The sequence below is a fragment of the Tauraco erythrolophus genome, chromosome 23, assembly GCF_009769465.1.
Source record: "Tauraco erythrolophus isolate bTauEry1 chromosome 23, bTauEry1.pri, whole genome shotgun sequence".
Taxonomy (NCBI): domain Eukaryota; kingdom Metazoa; phylum Chordata; class Aves; order Musophagiformes; family Musophagidae; genus Tauraco; species Tauraco erythrolophus.
In genome coordinates, this window is record NC_141487.1 from 8,845,487 (window position 1) to 8,866,764 (window position 21,278).

The following is a 21,278-nucleotide window of genomic DNA, read 5'->3' on the forward strand; positions in this document are numbered from 1 at the left end:
GGATCACAGACCCTCACCTCAGCGGCTGGGTGCTGCGCCAAGAAGGGCTGTTTCTCCCCGCGCATCGTGCTGGCCGCCCCAGAGTACTCGTTGGGGAAAAAACGGGGGAAATGACCTGTGCAGCCCCGCTGCTGGTGGGGCCGGTTCGAAGGTGGGTAGAGCAGCTCTGGGACCCGCAGAGCCGGGTAGTGTCTGATGGGAGCACGCGGGGAAACGCAGGCTCAGCACTAACGTTATAAGAAGATGGTAAAAAAAAAAAGTTCTTTCCAGATGCCCCTTTTGTTTTTAAAAAACGATTATTGGAAATCTCTCATCTCGAGGCTTTTTCCCTCGCGTAAGGAAAAGTCGCAGCTTTTCTGTTTCCGTTCCCACACGGTCTCCCCTCAGTCCCTGCCGAGGGGGCCCGGGGACTGCGGAGCCGCGGGGGGACGGGCAGTGCCAGGCGTGCCACGGGCCCCGGCCGGCTGGGTGCAGCGGGCCCGCCTTCCCGCCGAAGCTGTCGGTTACCGCGGGGCCAGCTCGGGAGCGGCGGAACTTCATTTATAGAGGAAAGGCGGCTGCCCGGCCGCCCCGTTAAGCGCCCGGCTAACGGGGCCGACGGGGCGCCCCGCGCGAGCGGCCTCGGGCCCGCCGTTCGCCCGGGTCCCGGTGGGCGAGGCCGGGAGGGGCGGGGCCGCGGGGCGGCGCGGGGATTGGCGGGCGGGCCGCCCGCCGCGCCAATCGGCGGCTTTGTTTAGGGTTACGGGGCTCGGAGGGGGCGTGCGCCCGCCGGGGCCGCCCGCAGCCAATGGACAGGGCTGGGGGCGGTGGCGCCGGCGGCCGCGCGGCGCGCTCGCCCCATTGGCCCCGCGCGCGGTCACTCTGGCGGAGGGCGCTCCTCGTTGGCTGCCGGCGCCGGCGGCGCCGTGCGTCAATCGGCGCGTCTCGCTTCCTCCGCGGCGCGGTTGGCTCTGGCGGCCGTCAGTCGCGAGGCACCGCTTCCTGAGTGGCCCTTGCGGCCGTCAGTAAAGCTCTCCGCCCCGCCTTCCTCGCCTTACCGGCACAACCGCTGAGTGGCTGCGGCTCATGTCACTGAAGCGCTGCCGCGCTCCGATTGGTGGGGCGCGTTGTCCATCGCGCCCATCCCCTCCGGGCGCCCGCCCTTCGCCCGCCGCGATTGGCCGCCGCGGGTGTCAGTGCGGCGGCTCCCCCAATGGGCGGCGCGGGGTGTGCGCCGTGCGCGCGGGGTGGCCGGCCCGGCGGCGGCGGCGGCAGCGGGAGGAGGCGGCGCGCGCCTGGGTCCCGGTCGCGAGGAGGCGGAGGAGGATGTGGCGCGCGGAGGGGAAATGGCTGCCGAAAACAAGCCGGAAGGTGAGAGCGCGGCCGGGCCGACTCCCGCTCGGCGCCGCCGGGCCGCGCCGGGCCTGCCCGCCGCTACCGCCGCCGCGGGGCTGCCGGCGCGCCGGGCCTCCCGTGCTGCCCCGCGCCCCTGCCCCCGCCGCGGGGCGGCGGCGGCAGAGGCCCCCGCCGGGCTACGCCGCGCGAAGTTTGGCGGCGGCGGGCGCCCCCGCGGGGCCAGGCCGGGGTGGGGGGCGGCGGGCAGGCCATGTGCGGCGGGCAGGCCGCGTGGCGCCGGGGCCGCGGCGGCCGGGCCGAGCCGGGCCGGGACACGGGCACGCCTCCCGCCGCCTGCCGGCACGTGCCCGCCCGCCGCCAACATGGAGGCTGCGGCGGCACGGCCGGCGCGGGGCGGCGCAGGGCGCGGCGCGGGGCTCCGGGCCGCCGCTCGCCGCTGACGGCCTGGGCCCGCCGCCGCCGCCGCCCGGGGGTCACGCCACACCGGGCCGGGCCTGGCCGCGCCGCCCCCGCTGCCCCCCCCCCGCCGCCTCTCCTCTCCCCTCCCTCCCCGCCTCCCCCTCGGCGGCGGCCGCGGCGCACGTGCCTCGCGGGCGCGCGCCCGTCACGAGCCGGGCGGCCTCGTCCGCGGCCCCGCCGCACCGGGGCCTCCGCGCCGCCGGGCAGCGGGCGGGCCGGGGGTGGGCGCTGCTGGGGCGGGCGGAGCGGCGCCGTCCGGCGAGCGGCGGGCGCGGAGGTGAGCGAGAGGAGGGCCCCGCCCGCCCCCGGTGGCGCGGGGGGGGGAGCCGGGGCGCCCAACTCCGGCCGAAAGTTACCGGCGCGGCGGGGAGCCGGGGCGCGGCGTGTCCGCAAGGGGGTAGCGCTGCTCCGCCCGTGCGCGGCCCCGCGGCGGCCGCCTCCCCCTCCGCGCCCGGCGGGGCCGTCCGGCGGGAGCACGGCGCCGAGCGCGGGAAGGGGCGCGGGGCCGGCGGGGGCGGGAGGCGCGCGGGCGGTTTCCCGGGGCCCGTTCGCGTCGCGTTTAACGTTCGCTGTTATTTCAGCCCGGTTTGTCCGCGCAGGCTGCGGGAAGCGCTCGCGGCGAGCCCCGACCCCGCCGTCGTCTGCCGCGCCGGCCCCGGCCCCCGCCGGCCCGCACGGACGGGGCGGCGCGCCGGGACGGCCGTCGCCCCAACTCTGCCGTTATTCCGAGGCAGCGCGGGGGCCGCGGCCGCTCGGGCACAGCCCGGCGAGGCGCCACGGCCGGTGCCCGGGTCGGGGCCTCCATTTCACAGGGCAGGGAGGGGGCAGTTGGTGTCCCGCAACTGGCCGCTCCCGTAACCGAAATTGGCGTTTCTTGCCAGTGCCTCAGGGATTGTCCGGTGGTGGCTGGCACCTCAGATAACTGCGTCTAATCTGCCTGGTTCGGATCTTTTCCTTATTCGCCACCGCAGACGTGCTTCCTCGCTTTTAACCCGTTGGCACTCTCGACCGGGACAGCCCTTCTTAGGGTACGGGGTGGTTATCCCACTTCTGCGTCTGGATTTTCGCTCAAAGCGCTTTGGAAAGGTCTTTTTTTTTTGGTTGTTTCTTCTAATTCAGCAGTCGCAGAGCCTCTGTAGGCACGGCCCCCTCTGGTTTGCGCTGTGCCTGCGCCTTGTCCGGCGCGAGGACGGCCGAGTGCTCTACGAAAACCTACATTTTAAGTCGTAGCGGTGATGGCGAGTGGTGTCAGCTTCATCTTTTATTAATGTCTCTGTTGCTCCTAAATTCATTAGTTTCATCTTTCCTGTGGTCTGGAAAACACTGAGCTTCATTCTTTTCTCATTTGCGTTGAAGTAAGTGATTAACTCTGCCAAGGTATAGATTGCCAGCTGGTTAACGGGGTGTGAGGAGACATCGGCCTCTGTCTGGACTTCGTAGCTCAAATGGTCAAGTTTTGGTTCTTTGGTGGATGAAAGCATCACCAAAGCATGCTCGGGCTTGATGCTCTTCTCGGGCTTCCTGCGCTGACGTACGATGATGGTTTTTTACGTGAAGCGCGGGTTTCGGTATGCTCATTCCGAGGAGGCCGCGGCTTTACAGAGCCATGCAGACGGTAATTTGGCCGTTACGCTTGTTATTTAATGCAACTTCTGTCATGTTTCATGTCGGTAACTAATTTTTGTGGGCTGTTGAGGTGTGTTCCTGGGAAGGAGATGAGTCCATGTGCTCTCGCGTGGCAGCGCTGAGCGCGAGCTGCTGCAGACACGACTTTTGTGCCCAGCGTTGGTGCTGGAGCTGAGTGTTTCGCTCGGTGGGTCGGTAGTGGGTTCGCCGCGCTGTGCCCGTGTCGAGCGTGGGAGAGGAGAACCTTCGGCGGTTTGCTCAGCACCAGCGCCGCGGTGTTCTCGTAGTAAGCGCGCAGAGCAGCTCCCCGCGCTGACCTACTTCCGTGGTATATTTCCAAGGAGGCGAGATATAAACCATTCATTCCTTGAACTTAAACCCCGCCTGTCAGAAATTTAACTGGGCATCGCTTTAAGGCGTGATTCCGGACAAGTGCTTCGCCGGTAGTACGGAGGCCGGAGGAGAGAACTCCGGTCGCTTGAGGTTCTGGTTACTCGAATATTTAAAAAACCAAGGTAGAAGGCAACCAGCAGGCTAGCTGCGTGGGGAAACACCGCTTTTATCTGGGAGCAGTCTGCTCCGTCTGCCCAAAGAGCTGCCGCAGGAACGAGCCTCGTGAAGAGCAGCAAACAGCTCTGCAGACCTGCCTGGTCTTTGAGCTTCCCTGTCGAGCTTCGGTCGGGGCTTCTTGTGCCCAGCTGGCAGCAGGAGCACGCACCTCCGTGGTAGGTAAGCGAGGGTTTGAAATGAGGCTGGCGTCTCCGTTCCCTGGCTGCAGGAGAATTGTCCACGTCTTGGAGAGCTTGGGTGAGTTCCCTCTTTCCTGGTTTCCTGAAAAAAATGTTTTCATCCAGGCAGAGATGGAGTTGGGCTTGATGACCATCCCTGCCATAGAGAGTTTGTGGCTTTTGCAGTTTCCGCTGCATTCTGTGTGAACTGAAACAGGAGGGCCGACCGCTGGAGGTGCCATCTTGGCAGCTGTCGTGGGCTCTGGACCTGACCAGTGGGGGATCTTCTCCAAATCAAAGAAAGAAAGTGTTGTTGAAAGTGGGAAATAAAAAGAACGTGTGTAGAGAAGGTTTCTCTGTTTCGGTGTGTTCTCGCAGGCAGGTACCTTTAGAGCAGAGCAGTGCCGCGTGTTTTGGTGGTGCCGCTGGCGCAGGAGCTGAGCGCTTGATTCGTCGTGCCCGCGGAGTTCGGCTGTACACCGCTGTTGAATTTTCCGCCCGTTAATGCGGACAGGGTCAGGTGGGAAAGGCAGGAGGTGGAATCTGTCCCTGTACCTCCCACGTGAGCCGAGGTGACCTGGGAGGATGGCGGTGGGGTTTTGGCAGCACCTCTGGGCTTGTGGATACTGACCAGGAAGGAAGTTGGGACTTCAAATATTAGGGAATGCGAGAGATTGTTTGGGAAACACACCTTTTGTTTCCAAAACATTCTTGAGTCGGTTGTTAAACAGCAAATATTTACTTCCCTCTGCGGAAGTGTTGCATAACGTTTTATTACTTAAACAAACCTGAGCTTATTGTGAGCATGATGGATCGGATTTTGTGCCGCGCTCTCCGTGCTGCCGTCCTTCCTGGCAAAATCGGACTGTCACGGTGAGGAGGCAGGGCTCCGCACCCGCCTCAGTCCGCTCCTTGCCCCAGAATTTTTGCGGAGTTTCAGCAGTTGGGATTTTCCCACAGTTCCTGTTGTGGGAGGTGGGAGTGACCTGCCGCAGTCTCTGGCCCCGCTCCGGGGGCTGTACGTCGGCACGGCGCTTTGAGAGCCCACTCTGCCTTTTCCAAACCGCAGGAACGGCGCGTGTGCGTGTGTGAGGTCAGTCGTCTTGAGTACTTTTGGTAGTGTAACCGTTCCCTGCACCAGATTCCTGATGTCAGGCGTGGGGCTCGATAAAAGCTCTAGTTTTTTACCAATTCCCCATTTCTTGTTTGTTCTTAATGGTTTTCCCAAACACTTTCCCTCAAAGGTTTTTTCGGTTTCCTTGAGGGAGTTTTTAAAGCTACTTCTGTAGGAAGGTTTCCTACAGATGTTGTAACCGAGATTTCATTCCCTGTATTGGGAAACAGTACAAGCAAGGTTAAAACAAATGCTTTAATCTTTAAAATTTAATCTTTCAAGACTTGGTGTTAACTTTACCTTACTGGTATTTTTAAATGGTTCTTCTCAAACATGCAGTCTTTTAAAGACCTGCTTAGCAAGGTGTACGCCATCAGAGGAAGGGGAAATAGCTGTCCTACCTCTCTGTCCAGGCAGCCTCGGAAAAAGAGAGAGCTGGAATGTGACCTTCCTTTTTTAGTGTCCCTTCTGTCTCTGCTTCAATAAACCAAATATATCTGCAGGGGAAAAATCCAACCCCCAAACCCAAACCTTTCCATGGAGCGCAATGAGGCTGGTAGAGTGTGTTGTGGAATGCAGCGCCGGTTAATTAAAATGCAGTGCTTCCAGCAGCTTCTTGCATCCTCAGTGTTTCCTGGCTTCCTCTTCCACACCTTGCGGAGTTTTTTCTTTTTAGTTTTTTCCCCTCACGTCGTGTCCTGTTTTCACCTTCCGTGGCTTCCTGCGTCCCTTCAGCCTCGTGTTGCCTTTACCCAGTTTGAACGCTGTGGGCTGTGGAAGGGGAGCCTCCCTGCGGGTGCCCGCGTCTGTCTGAACTCCCGTGTTTTGGGGTGCAGCACCAGCCCTTCCCTGGGGCGATGCTGAGTGTGCGGCTTTGTACAGAGGAGTGTTTACGGCACTGGGTGAGCAAAAGCAAATTCCTGTTGTCGCTGGGAACGGAGAGCTCGGTGTCCTTCTCCTGCTCTTGTTGCGTCTTCTGTTCAAAGGGTTTGGTTTTGTTTTGTTTTTTTCCTGCCAGCTCTCCAGATAGGTTTCCAAACTAAAACTGTTTGTAGTTTAGAAGAAAATTAAGTAAAACTGTCTGTGGCTGGTGGATGCCAGTGTACAGACTCAGAGTAAGTAATTTCACTGGCTGTAGCCGATGCTTTACGACTTGGGGAAAATTTGTGGTAGTGTTGAGAACATTTGTAGTATTAAAACCGGTATAAATAGGGGGTTTGTTTTTGCCAGGCTTGACTAATAATATCCATCTCTCCTTATTTTCATTGCAATTGTAATGGCTTATTTGTACCAGGCTGGACTAGGAATGTCTGTCTCTCCTTAGTTTCCTTGCAGTCGAATTTGGTGTCACTTCAGTGCAAACCAAGGGACAAAGGAACTGGTGACAGGTCTAAACCAAACGAATTGTTGGTGGCGGTGAGCAATGGTCTGATCGTTCTGTGGCACCTGCTGTGCCACATGGGGAAAGCCATGTGTGAGCACACCGAACGAGCTGCAGCGACTGCCTTGTTTAAACGCTCCTAAAGATTGCTTTTAAAATAGTTACTTGGGTGCACCCCTGAATTTAACCAGATTCTCCTCTCTTGCAGGGTTAGCAGGGTGCTTGAAAGCGCCTGCTAGGGTGGGAGAGGAGAAGAGAGGAGCCTGGGAAGTAGAGCAGCCAGCTTTGTGGGTTGGGAAGGTTGGCTCCCAGGAGCTGTGCGCGGTGATAAACGTACAGCGTAGGGAATAAATAGGTAATTGTGTAAAGCAGACCTCAGCCAGCGCGTGGGCTTTCATTAAGAGGAGTTGTGCTAGCAACTTTTCCCCAAAACGCTCCATTTGCAGTTTTACGTAACTGTGGTGTTTAAATTGAATTCAGTTACAAAACGTCAAGAAACTTTCTGCGACGTGAAAAGGATAAAATAACTTAGAGGCAGCGCGTTTCCGGCGGGGAGAACCGGGACGATGATACGCAGCAGCAGAGTTTTAGCTGTGTTTGTGTTTCTGGTGGTTTGAGATTGGTTTGTAGAGCTTGTCATAGCAACGAAGTATTTATCAAAAATATTCCAAGAAACTAGGCTAGATTCAGTGACTTACTGGAGGAAAATTATTTCTTGGATTGTCCTTCATACTGCTACGATTCTCATGATTTCCTCCTCATCTTTTGGTTTTCCTTCTTCCTTCCTTTTTTCCCCGCAGACGGCAGTCGCAGCGGCACACGTGCTGGTTTGGGTGCCATCCTCTCTTCCTCCCATTTCCTGTTCTTTACCTTTCCCCAAACTGTTTACTCTTCCCTCGTGTCCTCCCCTTGGCCCGGGGCTGCCCACGGCCTTCGGAGCGGAGGATCGGGACCGCCTGTGCTCGGCCGGCGCCTGAGCTGAGTGCTGGCATCCAGCGGAGCCTTGCTGGGAAAGCCGCGCTGGAGAGCTGGACCTGGTTATCTTGTCTGAGCCACCCTCTATTGATATTTAGAAATCTGCTCCTGTTGCCAAGAGATTTACCACTGTCACCATCCAAATATTTCTAGAAAACAGACCGAAAGCTGTTGGTTTTGCTTGTGTTGCTACTTGTTTACTGATTGAAAACTGCCAGGAAAAGTTTAGCTGGGAGAAATATCACGCCAGTCCCTCAGATGTTTGGGTCGAGCATAATTCTTTGCATTTAATTCTGCCAGACTGAATTGACTGGTGTTGTCTGTGTCCGGAGGTCAGCAAGTGAAAGAAGAAGACAGGACTTCAAGGAGACTTTGTGCCCCCACCCACAGCCCAGGACCTGGCAGGGCCAAACCAATAGATGGGAAAAACAAATAACTAAATCTTTTAACTAAATCTGGCTATCTTGACTTTCATTTTTGTCTGTCTTTGTATAAGTTCTTCAGAAAAGTGAGTTATTGGAAGAGTGGCTCTTCACAGAGGGGATGAGTTTCTGAACAGCCAGCGGGGCTGCGAAGCACAGCGGCAGAGGAGGGACAGAGGAGCTGGTGCCCTCGCGTTGGGTGTTGGCGTGATCTCCACCAGGCTCTCCCAAACGGGGCACGTGTTGTGAGGAGGGCGGTGTGGGGGTTGCACCGCATCGCGCCAAAGGTGGGATGGCTTTGGGTGGCCTGGGCTTGCTGCGGCCCCTCTGAGCCGTGGTCACGGGGTTGTGCCGTTGTGGTGAGCCTGGTGCCTTCCCGAGCTGGTAATGACACCGGGATTTCGGCGGTCGGTTTTGTACGGAAGGGCCTGTCCGTAACGCTTAAACACCTTTTACCTCTCTCGTGAGGTGGTTAGGAATATGGCCAACCCGAAGTTATTACTTCGTAATAATGGGTTTATAAAACTTGTGTTTGTGATTTTATAGGCTTATTCTTTATATTTATTTCCCATATAGAGCTGTCTGCAAATCAGCAGTTGATCAACACCCGCTCAGCCGTTTCTGTGTTCTCCAATTATACGTTATATTGATAAACTGTGGTACTTAAACGGTCTGTGGAGCTAAATTCACCTCCTGGACCACAGAAGATTTAAGAACCAGTTATAGGAAAAAAAAAAAAGGGGAGAGGGGGGATTGTTTGAAGAGCGGGAGTAGAGCGTAGACTCACTTTGTGATTTGCTGTTGTGCGCTTTAAAGTTTTATGGCCCATGTTGCATCCCCTGGGAGGATAAAGCGCAAGGAGCATGAAGAAACCCGTAAAATTACAAAGAGTTTATGTGGTATAATTAATATGGAACTTTCCATGAACTTTATAATAGTTGTACTTTCTTAATTTTACACAAGTTTCTGGTTTGCTAGTAAGTAATCTTGAAGATGGCTAGTGGAACTTAAATTTTGGATTTTGGTGCTGAATTATATAACAAGACACTTTGTAGGCCGCCGTGTTGTATGTCGCTTCCTTGTCGTAGGAATTGCATTGTATTTCAGGATTGGCCGTGCGTGCCTTGGGAGGCGTTTTTGAGCTGTGGCCAGCTTTGCACTAAAAAACCCCCGTGTCGATACAGCTTTACTGGCAAATCCTCCTTGTGCAAGTGCAGCTTTGCTTGCAAAAGCACTTTTTGTTGACACTGGGTGGGTTTGCAGATGACAATGCCGTAAGTCGCACCCATAGCAAAAGTAATACGAGGAGGAAAGTTCAAGTATGGATCTGGCCTGGATTTGCACAGTAGAATCAAATAAGGATTGTGAAATTGCAGCTCCTTTTTTTAACTGCAGAGGAAATGTTAGTTCTAAATACATGTAAAATATTCCCTCTAGTTGCTGTGAAGTTGGGCCTGGATGCTGAGCAGCGTTGATTCATATTCCTCGGGCTTTATCAGAAGAGTGTGTGGTAGGTGAGTGGGTACGTCAGGTCGACTAGAAGTGATGGATTTGGTTCAAACCAAAGGACAACCACTTTTTTTTTTTCCTCTCCACCTCCCTAAAGACTTAGGTATTTTAGTTGGAAGGATGTGATGTTCTTTGTGCGGATCACGAGTAGCAAAGCAATGGTTCGTTTGGAGGAACGTGAGCTCTTGGTGGCCGGTCTGTAGGTGGGGATGACGGATCCCGCGTGGTGCTCAGGGATCTGCTGACGGCAATCGCCTTACAAAGGACGCTGAGCCACGGAGCGGCGGGCTGGGGGTGACTGAGGTCTGTGGCTGGGAGAGCCCTCCTCCCCGTGCCCGCCTTCCCCGTTGTATCTGCATGGACCTTCCTCCAGCGGGGAACACATCACGCTCCGTTCCGGCGTGCAGAGACGCAAGTTTGCAAGTGAGCTTGTTTGTGTTGTGTGGAGCGAGGCACCTTCTTCTTAATCCTTGTAGCTGCTTGGCCACCTTGGTCCTTTGCCAAGGTCAAGCCTGTTTCAGAGGCCCCTGAAATTGGGATTCCCTTCCTGTGGCATGATTATTGTGTGTCATTCTGACCACGCGGCGAGAGGATTCTCTACTGGAAAGCCTGTCGGACGGAGGCAGATGGCAGTTGTTTTCCATGTTGGGGATGTTTCGGAATGAAGAAATGGTGGGAAAGAGAAGTGTACGTGAGGTGTCATCACGTTACAGGGTGATGAAAACGGCCCTCCGTTGCTCTGATAACACAGAGGTACGAGATGGTAACAAGTGGAGCTGGAAGGTTTAGAGTCAGCAAGTTCTGATAACTTCTACCAAAACATTTTTAAGGGATCTATTATCCATAGGCACTTTCTGGATTAGTAATACTGATAATTGATGACAGTGGAAGAAAGTTAATAAAATGAGCTGAATAATTAGAGGTCTGCCAGCCCTGCAAAATAATGGAATGAAGGATAGAGGACTTGACTGATACGGAGGTAAGGGGAAGTAATACAATTAATGTCAATTAAAATGTGCCCATGGAAAATAAGCTGATGAGATGTAACTGGGGATGTAGTTTGGCTGATAAAAGCAATAATGTGTGCTGTAAAATACTTTGCTGCCTTAATGAATTGAATGTAGTGCAATGCCATATTTTGAATGGGAAATGGAAACGGTTTGAAATTAACGTGGGGAATGTTAAGTAGGTACCGGCTAAACGGGATGACGGGTCTGAAATCGCTGGGGGCTGCCATTGCGCTGGGACCCTGCCCGGCTCCGTTCTTGGCCCCGAGCAAGTTGGTGTCTTCGCGGATAACCTCAGGCGTCACGCCGTGCGTGTTTGTGAAGCTTTCGGCAGCCAGAGGCGGTGGGAAATAACGAAGGTGACGGTCACACCAGCAGAACGTTGGCTGGGAGAAAGGTGTGGCCAAAAGGCCCCGTAGAGTAACGGTCTGAGACATTCCATGTCCACCTACAAATCCTGGAGCGGTGCACGAAACAATAATGGAGAGAACCTTCCTCCGGCTGCATCCGTTCGGCAGAGATCAATACTGCCGACTGCCCGCTCGCCCGGGAAGAAGCACGGAACTGGCAAAGCTCTTGATGGAGCCTCACGCAGAATTCCCAGCAGCTCGGGGCTCACAAATTACAGAGCAGCTCACGTTTATCATACACATCGCTGCTTATCTTGTAAACTCATCTGCTGTGCTTGCATGAGTAGTTGATTTAACAGCATGTATGTTGTTGAACTTGACACATCCAAGAGTATAATCAAGCTTTAAAAGTAGCAGGGATGTCTGGCTGCTGGTGCGCGCTCCGCGCTCGCGTTCCGAAACGATCGCGGGACGAGTTCGCTCTGGTTTGCTGCAGGTCATGGGAAATTTCTGTATCGTGCGTAATTGCAGAGGAGTTTTGTCATGATGCTGGCATCTGTTTAATGACAGAAAATGATTAGATGTGTAAAAGGAAAAAGTTAATATCCTTTTTCTGTACACTTCCAAATGGGAAATGACTATAAATTAATTTTGTAGAGTAGAATGCTGGTGAGTAAGTGTGCTTCTCGTATACCGCTGCCCACTGTCTGTCACGCCAAGCGTGAGGATAGTGAAGCAGGTGGAGATATGGTGGGGTTTAGGAGAACGAGTAAAACTCCTGTGCAGAAGCTGGGATGTCTTATCCTGCTGCTCCGGTTCCCTTGGCTGCAGGGACTGATTTGGTCCATAAACATGCAGTTGGTGGGTGCCTTGGTTCTTCAGGTGGCGTCAGAGGGGTGACAGAGGCATAACCGAGTTAACGCTCGTGGGATTTCTGCGGGCTGTTGTTGGACTTAAGGGGGTTTTGGGTCTCTTTTGTTTTTTAAGGGGAATCGAGGCACCTTCTACATTTTTAGCAACAAAAAAGAACAATTTTGTGTTCTTCAGTATTTCTGCTTTTGAGACCCCCTGGGTATGCCAAGGTAGGAAGATTTCCATCCCTCACTCTCCTGTTGAGGAACTGCGTCCGCTTTGTGAGCTGTCCGCGGAAAGAAAGTTACCTGGTTTTAATCAGGTACAGCGTGTTTTAGTTTTAAATGAACTAGTAGACCTTGAGTTGCATTTCTGCTGCATCTTGACAAAATTATAGCAGGTACTGGGGCGCTCTGCTTATTTACTTGCAAATCCTGTCGAGTGTGAACTTCATTTATGACTTTCCTGGCAGGTCATACCGCTGTGGTCGTGGCTTCTATAACGTTTTGTCGCTATTGCTTGTAAAATTTGTCGCTGAGGGAAATAATAAGCTAAAATAGGCACAGATAAGCACAGGCTCCTCGTGCACATATCCATCAGAGGTCTTCTCAAACTTCGCAACCACAAGGAATTAAACTGTATTTATATTTCTGAAATAAAGGTGCCATTTCAAATGCCATGATGTTCTTTGCCATGACGAATTGCCTGCCCTGTGAGAAGGGAGCTGGTGGGTTGCCAAGGCTCGTCGTAGCTGGGGTCTCCTGGTGGAAACCACCCGTTCTCCTGTGTATACATCATGTGTCTCCTCTTCTTTCTAGATGATCATGGGAACAGCAATGGCAGTCATGTAAAAATCTTTTTACCGAAGAAGCTGCTTGAATGTCTACCAAAATGTTCAAGTTTACCGAAAGAGAGGCACCGCTGGAACACTAATGAGGTAGTTAAATCTCTTATTTATTCTTAAACGTACCAGCTTACTTGATGCTTATGGATTATTTTTGCAGAGCGTGCCATGTAAGTTACGGAATACGAGTTCCCTGGCTCTGGAACCTGTTGTTTAAATAATACAGTCCTGTTACATGTCGAAAGTGAGCTTTAAACTAGACTTGAAGGCAAACGTGGCAGCTGACTAGTAGTGCAGTAGGAGTCTTGCTGGTGTGTGTGTATGACGCTTGTCTGAAAGAGTCAAATCTTGCATCATCTTATTGACGTTTTTCAAAATTGTCTACGAGTAGATAGGTGTTTGGGTACCGTGTTAAACAAAATCTTATCCTACTCTGTGTAAAGACTTCCCAACAAAAAACCCCTGCATGTTCTTCCCTGCCAAGCAGAGTCCTGAGAAATAACTAGATTACTCATGTCTGAGAAAATCCTATTAAGAACAGGGAACACAAAGAATGGGGTGTTTTGTACTGGAATCCAGTTACTCTGAATGTACCAGTTTGCATATCTCCTGTTAAGGCGTCACGGATGGGTTCATTGACATGAAACAGAAGTATTTAAAATTCAGGTGTCTGGTGGGCCAAGGTGATGCTGAAGAACTATCCAAATAGGTCTACGATCCCTGGCCTGCATTCTCTCCGGGCAGCATGGCTGGCAGTTACACGGCAACATGCGCAGGATAGTCTTAGTCTTACGGTACCTTTGCCATTTTTGTGGGAATCCTTTCATAATAGAAGCGATAGACTTAGAGAAATTACTGTAAAACTCCAGGTAGTGTCTGCCTCTTGCAGACTGACTGTTCTCGTCCCTCCCGTCGATCATCTGTGACATCTAAAGGTGTTAACAAAAACGGTACTCGGAGTTTAAGGCCTGCAAGTGGCAAGCTGAGCGCAGTTGGGTATGGATCAGTCCGCGTGTGTGTTTCGAAGTTGGAGTCCTTCACCTCCCCCTTCTTTTGTCTGAAAGTTAAAATCAAGTATCTATTTTTAACATACTAAGTACTGTGACAGAATTAATCGGGTCTTTCGGGGAGTTGCTGACATTGGCTCTTTTGTGTAGATGTTTTTGTCTTGGGTCATTTGAATTGAAATGTAAATTGTACAAAATGTGGGTTGCAATTTATTCTGTGATAGCCTTTGTACTGATGGGAACAGGCGATGGAGTAATAGCAATTCCAGGGGCTCTAAAAGATGGTATTTTGACAAAGACAGTTGGGAAAGCTCTCTGCACAGGTCTGTCGTGGAATGATGCTCCTTCTTGTTGTTGAAAACAGCGTGTTGGGTTCTAGTGACTTTTCTCTAGTAAATCACTTGTCCCTAGCTCAGAGCCTCGTGTGTGCGTTGGCACACGCAGGCGTTCGGCTTTTCTTTTTGAGCGGTGTTTGGTGTGTGCTCAGCCTCCCAGGGCACAGAACGTGGCGGAGTTGATCGTACAGCTGAAAATCTTTATTCATCAACGTGATTGGAACGGGAAGGTGTAGGTGTTTGCGAGGTCTGTTAAGCTAGAAGAAAAACTGGGAGCCTAGCCTTCCTTCTGACGGACGTGTCGGCGTTCTGGAGAGGGGGAGGCCAACGGTTTTGGTGGCGCTTGCCAGCGCAGCGCTGGTGTAGGTTTGTCTCGTGCCTTAATTCTCGATGGATTGCTTGCTAATAACCACCATCACCAGATAGTACGTTGAAAACCAGACCCGCTTCTGCCTTTTGGAGTGTCGAGTTCATCGCGCTCGTTTGTGTCTCTCCTTCCACCCAGATCCGCAGCTGGTTCTGGTTCTGTTTGTGGGTCCTCACTGGTGCTGTCTCTGCCGGCGTGTCGTGTGTCACCTGCAGTTTCCTTATTGCCTTATTTAAAAGGAAGAGCTTTTCCTGTGGCTGGAGGGGTTTTTGGCCTCGTTAGCTCAGAGGCAAGAAGAAAAAAATAAAAAGGAAAAGGCAGAATCTTATGCCTAGATGAAGCCTTGGAAAATTTGTGTTAATTACGGGGGAGGAGGGAGCTCGGCTTACAGATTTCATTTCCCTCCCCACCCCCAACCTGGAAGTTTAATTCTGTTCAGTGTTATAAAACTTGAATCTTTCTTAGGGTATAATTGAATAATAATGTTGGACTACATTTCAGAGTCATTCCGAAGGGAATATATTTTTTCATCTGAGTACACAGGTGTTCTGCCTGTGCTGGTGAAGGCACGAGTTGTAAAATATAGAAGAAAAAGATACATTTTCTACAGCGGTGCTTCCAGAATCTTTGTGTTAATTTCAGAATCAGTGGTGCTGCTTGCGAGATGTCGCACCCATAGGCAGGTTTATTAAAAGAGAGAAAAGAAGTAAAATATGTGAGCGTGTCTGTGACATTGGTGTCCCAGCCCAGCTTTGACTGCTCCTTCGCACAGGGTGATTTCAAGGAAACCTCAATGTGGCCCTTGGGAGCATCTGCAGGTCCTTGAAATGTGGTGCAGACGTGTTTCCAGCCGCAGATGGCACGGGGGGCTGGTGCCGGCGGGCGGCACCGGGGGGCTGGCACCAGGCACCGGCGGGCGGCACGGGGGGCTGGCGTTGGGCACTGGGGGGCGGGTGGCACGGGGGCTGGTGCCGGGCACCAGCGGGTGGCATGAAGGGCTGGCACTGTGTGCTGGTGGGTGGGCTTGGTCCACCCGTGAGTCCCTTCCGTCTGCAAACGAGATGCTGAACACAGGTCAGGGAGCAGCTGGGGTTTTTCTTTCTTCTACCAGGGCATCACCATGGGAACGCCGCAGATAACTTTTTCGGAGCGCTTTCATCTGCAGAGTGAGGATAAATGGTCATGCGTTGCTCTGGATCGGGTAATTGGGATGGAGAAAGGATGTCCTCAGAGCTGGAGAGGTCATGGTTGACTTTACACTTAGCAAAATCATGCAGCGAGCAGCAAGAGGAACGGAGCATTTAAAAATGCTTAGAACACGTTGTCGGGATGTTTGCTTTCTGTCAGATTATGCAGTTGTAACTGAAGTGTTTGAAGGAAATATATTTCCATATCAAGATGTCATCTCGTCTTAAATCAAGTTTATAGTGGCTTTATATTTCCTAGCGAAGGAAGTGTTCCTTCTAATTTAGTTGTTTTTTTTTTCCAGAGATACAAAATCATAAGTTTAGCCAAGCAATTTAATTACAGATTTACATTTCTTGAGGTGCCTGTGAAAGTGCGTGTGCGCTTATTTCTCTCACTCTGGGGGAGGATGGATAGAAAGGGGATTTTCATACGATTTCTCACGTTAGGACAAACCAGTTAATTGCCAGAAAATTCTGCAGCGCTCCGTGCGTGTGAGGGAGTTCCTTGCGCTCGGTTTCAGTTGTCCTTCGTTTTGGGCTGTTGTGGTGTTTGTGCAGTGCAGATCTGGGGCTGGTTTTAGCGAGCGGATGGAGCGAAGGCTCCCCATGGCACGGCGCGCACCGAGCGCGGGTTTCGGGAGCGCCGGCTCTTGGGCCCTTCCTGCAGGGAGCACCAACGCGCAGAGCGGGCGTCCGCGGCTCCTCCGGCGCTCGGCTCAGCTCCCGCTGTGCCCGGCGGCACTCCTTGCGGCCCCGGCCCCGTACAGAGGTGCCAAAAGCTGCTGGCTCGTTAACCGCCCATGGCTTCGAGCAGCAAGGGCTGTTTCCTGCAGCTTTCCTTCCAGTGACTGGGTTACCTGGGAAGTGGGAGTTTCCCCAGGTGCCGTGCTGGCAGCCGTACGGTGGGCGCAGGGGCTCAAGGGTGCCGGAGTAACCTTGTGTCGGCACGGCGCCTGCCAAAAGCGGGATTGCAGCTTCGAGCAGAGACGCCTTTCATTACCGGAGTTGGCAGCCGCAGTCATTAATCATCCTTGTAAACACTTAATGACACAGTAAGAGAAAGAAGAAAAAGTTAAACACCCGAAGTGTAAAGTGCTACCTGAGGCTTTGGTTTCTGACAGCCGTCTCGATTTACGTTCTCTGTCGGGAAAAGCCCAGAATTCCCACGGTAGAGAAAACCAGCAGTAATTGCTCCGTGTGCGCAGGCTTTTCTCGAGGGGCAAGGCAGAAATGCCCCGTGTTCCAACGTGATGTCTGGTGTCAACTGCTTAAAAATTTCAGGCTTAGGTATTGCTTGTAGAGTGCAAGTAAGTGCAGTTACAGCAGTCTGTATTTGAGCGTTATGTACTGTAGGAAGAAATCCTTTGCCGTTGGGACGTCGGGCCGTGCGCTCACCGACATCCCTGATGTGCTCTGCGCTTGGGCTGTGCTGGCACGACGGAGACGTTCTCCCCTTCCGCTCGACATCGGGTTATTTCCCGTCTTCTCTCTAAAGCGTAGGGGAGACCTTGAAGGTTTGGAGAACTGCCTGAGGGATGTAAGGGACCCAGACTGATCCGGGAAGCGAGTTGGGAGCGTTTGGACTGGCTATTGCGCAGCGAGACGCTAGCGAGGAGGAGGTGAAAGCCATACATCGTCTGTCACCGGCTCTTCCAGCTTCCCCCGGCAGGGAAGTGTCAGGCAGCCGGATACCGGCTCCTGTCAACGCAGGTTTGCTCATTGGAGCACCGCTCCGGGTACGGAGCCACGTTACTGTACTGTTACGTGTTGTAAATTCACGGGGTTGAGCGAGCGTGTGGGATCAGCTTTTGCCATCGCCAGGCGGAGCGAGGAAGGGGCCTGTCCCGGACACAGCCTCCCCTCCGCGATACGCTGTCACGGTGGCAAAACGCCCTGGAAAAGCAGCAGCACTAGTGACAGTTTCCAGAGGGCTGTGAAGTTGTTCGGTGTGTTTTGTTTAATGCTCCCATTAAGCTCAAATTAATTCAGACGTGTTTTGCTTGAGCGCAGAATGTCCCGGAGCCAGAGGCTGGCCGTTGTCGGGACAGCTCGGCAGCCACGGAGCACTCACAAAGCTGGAGCGACCTCGCGGTCTGCGTGGGCTCTGTCATCTCTCCAGAGCAATGACGATACTTAATTTTGACTAATTGCCTGCTGCCCGTGTGATCACGGAGTATAAAATACTGCGGTGGTATCGGCGAATGCTGTTCTTAGAAGTTGCGCTGCTCTCTGTTCCGCCTGATGATCCTCTGCTGGAGGAGCAGCGGGGAAGCGGTCCCAGTCCAGCATGTGCGCGCTTCCTACGTAGTGTCTCCTCCTGCCACCCTTGGTCTGGCACGCGGGGTTGCCCTTGGGTTTGCGTAGAGTTGGGAGTTGGAATGAGTTAAGGTAAGGTTTTGTGAGTGAAAGGAGGTGCCATGTTGAGGGCCGAGTGCCGTAACAGCCGGAGCACCTGTCAAATCAACCAAGAACGTCGGTGGCGATTCACGTCCCCCGTTTCAGTGGTGGTGGTCTCCTGCCCTTGTAGCTGGGGAAGGCACATCCCAGCCGAGTTTGCCGTCGGCTGGTTGGATGCTCTGCCAGCCGTTGGTACCGTGCTGTCCGGTGCGTGTCCATCCTCTCGGCCAACAACAGCAATGTAAGAAAAGCGCTTATGCAAAAGGAGAAAAAGCTCTGAAAGGGAAATCAAAAGGAAGTAACGTTTACGCCCTGAGCAGAGCAGAGGCAGGAGTAAGCTGTGTGTACACCTGACGGGTGCCGTCTGGCACGTGTGGGCGGCTTTTCTCGCTGCGTGTGTGATTGTGATTTAAGGCTGATCAGTGAACGAGATGGAAATTTCTCTTTAACAGAAGCACTTCATTATGGGTTTATTTTGTGAAATTAATGAAATTCTGCGCTTTGCTTAATGTACAGAGCAGAAAATCTGCTACTGGCTTCGCTTTTGCAGTTTCTCAGTCATGTTTACATAATTAGTAGTTGTTGTGAGTGGGCTCGGTGGTTTAGCAGAACAGAAAGGTGACTGTTCCTGGCAATTTTAAACAAAAGCAGTAATACCTGCGCTGTTGTTCGTGCTCTGATGGAGAGAGGTGCTTCATCTTCCTCTAGGAAAACCTGACTCTCTCCCCTTTCGTTAACGTTGGGAATGGCGTTGTGATGGTCTAATGATAAGTCTTTAAAAAGGCTGATTTTGCAGTTCTGTGCAGTTCATGTGTCGGAGTCCTGAGACCAGGCTGAACCTATAAAGCATGGCGAACAGATGAAATGCGTTGTTTTGGGTAATGTACTGCCCTCCTGGTTTTTGTTTTTGTTTTTCCCAAGTGAATTCCATTGAGTGAATTAAATTAACTTTTTTACACATAAAGATAGCTAAAGAAAAACAGTATTTCATAATTGGTTTTAGAGTATTATACATAAAGTATAGAATGCTGATGGCATCTGACTGGCTTTTTGACGTCAGTAACCTCGTGAAATACCTCGGAATATTCTTACAAATTTTGACAGTTTCTAGCAATGAGTTTGGAGTGGAATTGTTCCCGTTTGTTTTGAGCGCTCGCGTGGCTGTGCCTTACGTACAGGCTTCGCGGTGAACACCCTCCTCCCCGCGCTCCGAGGGGCGGCTGCTGGTGCTGGCGGTGTCCGGGAGGTGGATGTGCCGGTCCGTGTGCCGCGGTGGAGCAAGTGAGAACGGTTCCTGGGCACAGGGGCCAAACCTTAAGGGGCTGGTTCAGATGGGAGGGACTTTTCTGTTTTTTTTTGCCATGTTGGGCACCTCCAGGTTCCTCTAGTGGAAGCATGTCGTGTAGGCAGCAACAAACGCGTGTTCAGGTGTCTGCGCTTCTCTGTAAGCGCGGGCTCTGAATCCTTTGCCTGTTGTGTACTTGTGTATAACACACACACACAAATAGGTGTCTTAGATTGCTCTAGGAATGCAGGGAAAACTAGGTGGCATACTGCTTCCTCTGATTGATTGACCCGGTGTGCTTTTCCCAGCCTGCATCATCAGCTGGGGCTCCTCGTTTCTAATGGCACACAGTTGCTCTGAAGTGTAGTATCAAAAGAGAACGTGGAATCTGGTGTAGGGGGAATAAAGAGTCGGAGTTACAAGTTGTATGAACCTTCCTTCAAGCGTGAGGGAGTCAGCAGAGTGCGTTAATTTAATTAGTATTCAGCAGTTTATCTACAGGAAGACCACCCGTAGTGGTGGGTGCCACGGCATCACGTGTTCGGGTCTCCGGCTTGCCCAGCACTGGGTAAAATACTGGTGTGTTGTGCGAGTTGTACTTTGTGCCGCATTTTACAAGGAAAACGTTACAACAAAGTCAATTTACAAAGTCAATTTAAATGTGTCTCTGCCAGGGACTGGCGTATATAAACACAAATGAATTGGTTCACTTGTCAAATGAATGGAAACTGAGGATATTACATTTTGCAAGTGATTGAAATCCTGTCTTCTCAGTCTCATGTTCGCCGCTTCCAAGGGCAGCTCTTTCATTTTGAAGAGAAAAATCAGGGGATTTAGATGAAGAAGAAAAACTAGATATGAAAGAAAAATTAGTGCCAATAAAAGCACAGATTTTATGCAGGGGTAGTACTTAAGAAAAAGGACTGAGAGTGAAACCGGTTTGTTTTCTGCAAAAGGAGCGATCACTGGGGTGTGGGGGGAGCACAGCGTCCCCGTGGGAGAGGGGAGGGATCTGCTGCAAGAGGGGAGAAATTCAAAAAGAGAGTCTGTCTTCATTCCTTTGGGATTGGCATCGGTGCCCAGTTGTTTGCAAACACGGCTGCAGATCCCGGAACTGGGAGCAGGGAGCTGTTTGGCCATCAGACCGTGGAGCAGAGCGAGTAGTTCCCTTCCCACCGGTAAAACGGTCCTGGAGTTACGTAAAACTCATCTGTGAAACTTTGTGTGACCCACGAAATGGGGAGGGAGCCGCGGGCTGGTGTTGGGGAGCACGGCGCCCACGGCACGGATGCGTACCGGGGCTGATGGCGTGGGGTGGCCGCGTTCACCGCCCCGTCGCTCCCCTTCCAGGCGTTCCTGAGCTGCAGGGTCTTCCTGATGATCCGGTCGTGTGAACACCTCTGGTCTTAATTAGCTGCTGAGTCACTGCGAATCGGTGTCTCTGTTGTTGGGTTATTGCTAAGTCACTTGGCTTCCAAATCGCTTTCCTCCAAAATGAGGTCATTTTACAAATCCGTGGTGTAAATCGTGATTGAAGGACCCGGCCTCAGCGCACGGTGACACAACAGCAGAAAGGCTGACAAAAAATGGGATTGATAAATGTTGGAAATACTGGTGAGAACGTAGTTTTAACTCCAACGTATGGCACTCAGTTTGGCAGGAGAGTTTGCCAGAGGCTGCTGCCTAGGGGGATGTTGAAGATACCGACCTTCCTGCCTTCTCCAGCGGGTTCTTGACTGCGGTGCACATAAAGCAGGAGCGGTGTGGAAAGGTGCTGTGTGTTTCCTGGGAAAACGTACGGGCAAATTAGATCATTGCGCTACGCTTCAGCTTTGAGCGTGGTGATTTTCTGTCCTCGGTGGCTTCTTTGCCTTAGGAAGATGGGTTTGTTTCTTGGCTTCAGGCCTGAGTGAAGCTGGTTGGGTCCAGATGAAAGAGTCCCAAACGGAACACCGTGCCTGGCACGGGAGGGACGCTGGAATGAGAGGGGTGTAATGCCCTTGGTGGGTGTCTTTCTCCTGAAGTTATCTGATGCAAATGTTATGCTCTCTGCATAAATTTAGTATAGATAATTGACTGCATCTTGCTTGGAAACGGG

General features: G+C 52.7%; 1 protein-coding gene across 2 annotated transcripts in view; it reads left to right on the forward strand.

The window, feature by feature from the left end:
• Positions 1–21,278, forward strand: part of CAMTA1 (calmodulin binding transcription activator 1) — a 278,929-nt gene that overhangs the window by 15,532 nt on the left and 242,119 nt on the right. Inside the window, exons 1-2 of one of the 2 annotated variants that reach the window (XM_086625663.1) lie at positions 4,167–4,227; positions 12,577–12,695. In XM_086625663.1, coding sequence (XP_086481789.1) covers positions 4,167–4,227; positions 12,577–12,695 — 180 coding nt within the window. Of the gene's footprint in view, positions 1–4,166; positions 4,228–12,576; positions 12,696–21,278 lie in introns of those variants that run through there. The other variant, XM_086625664.1, reaches the window with a different exon arrangement.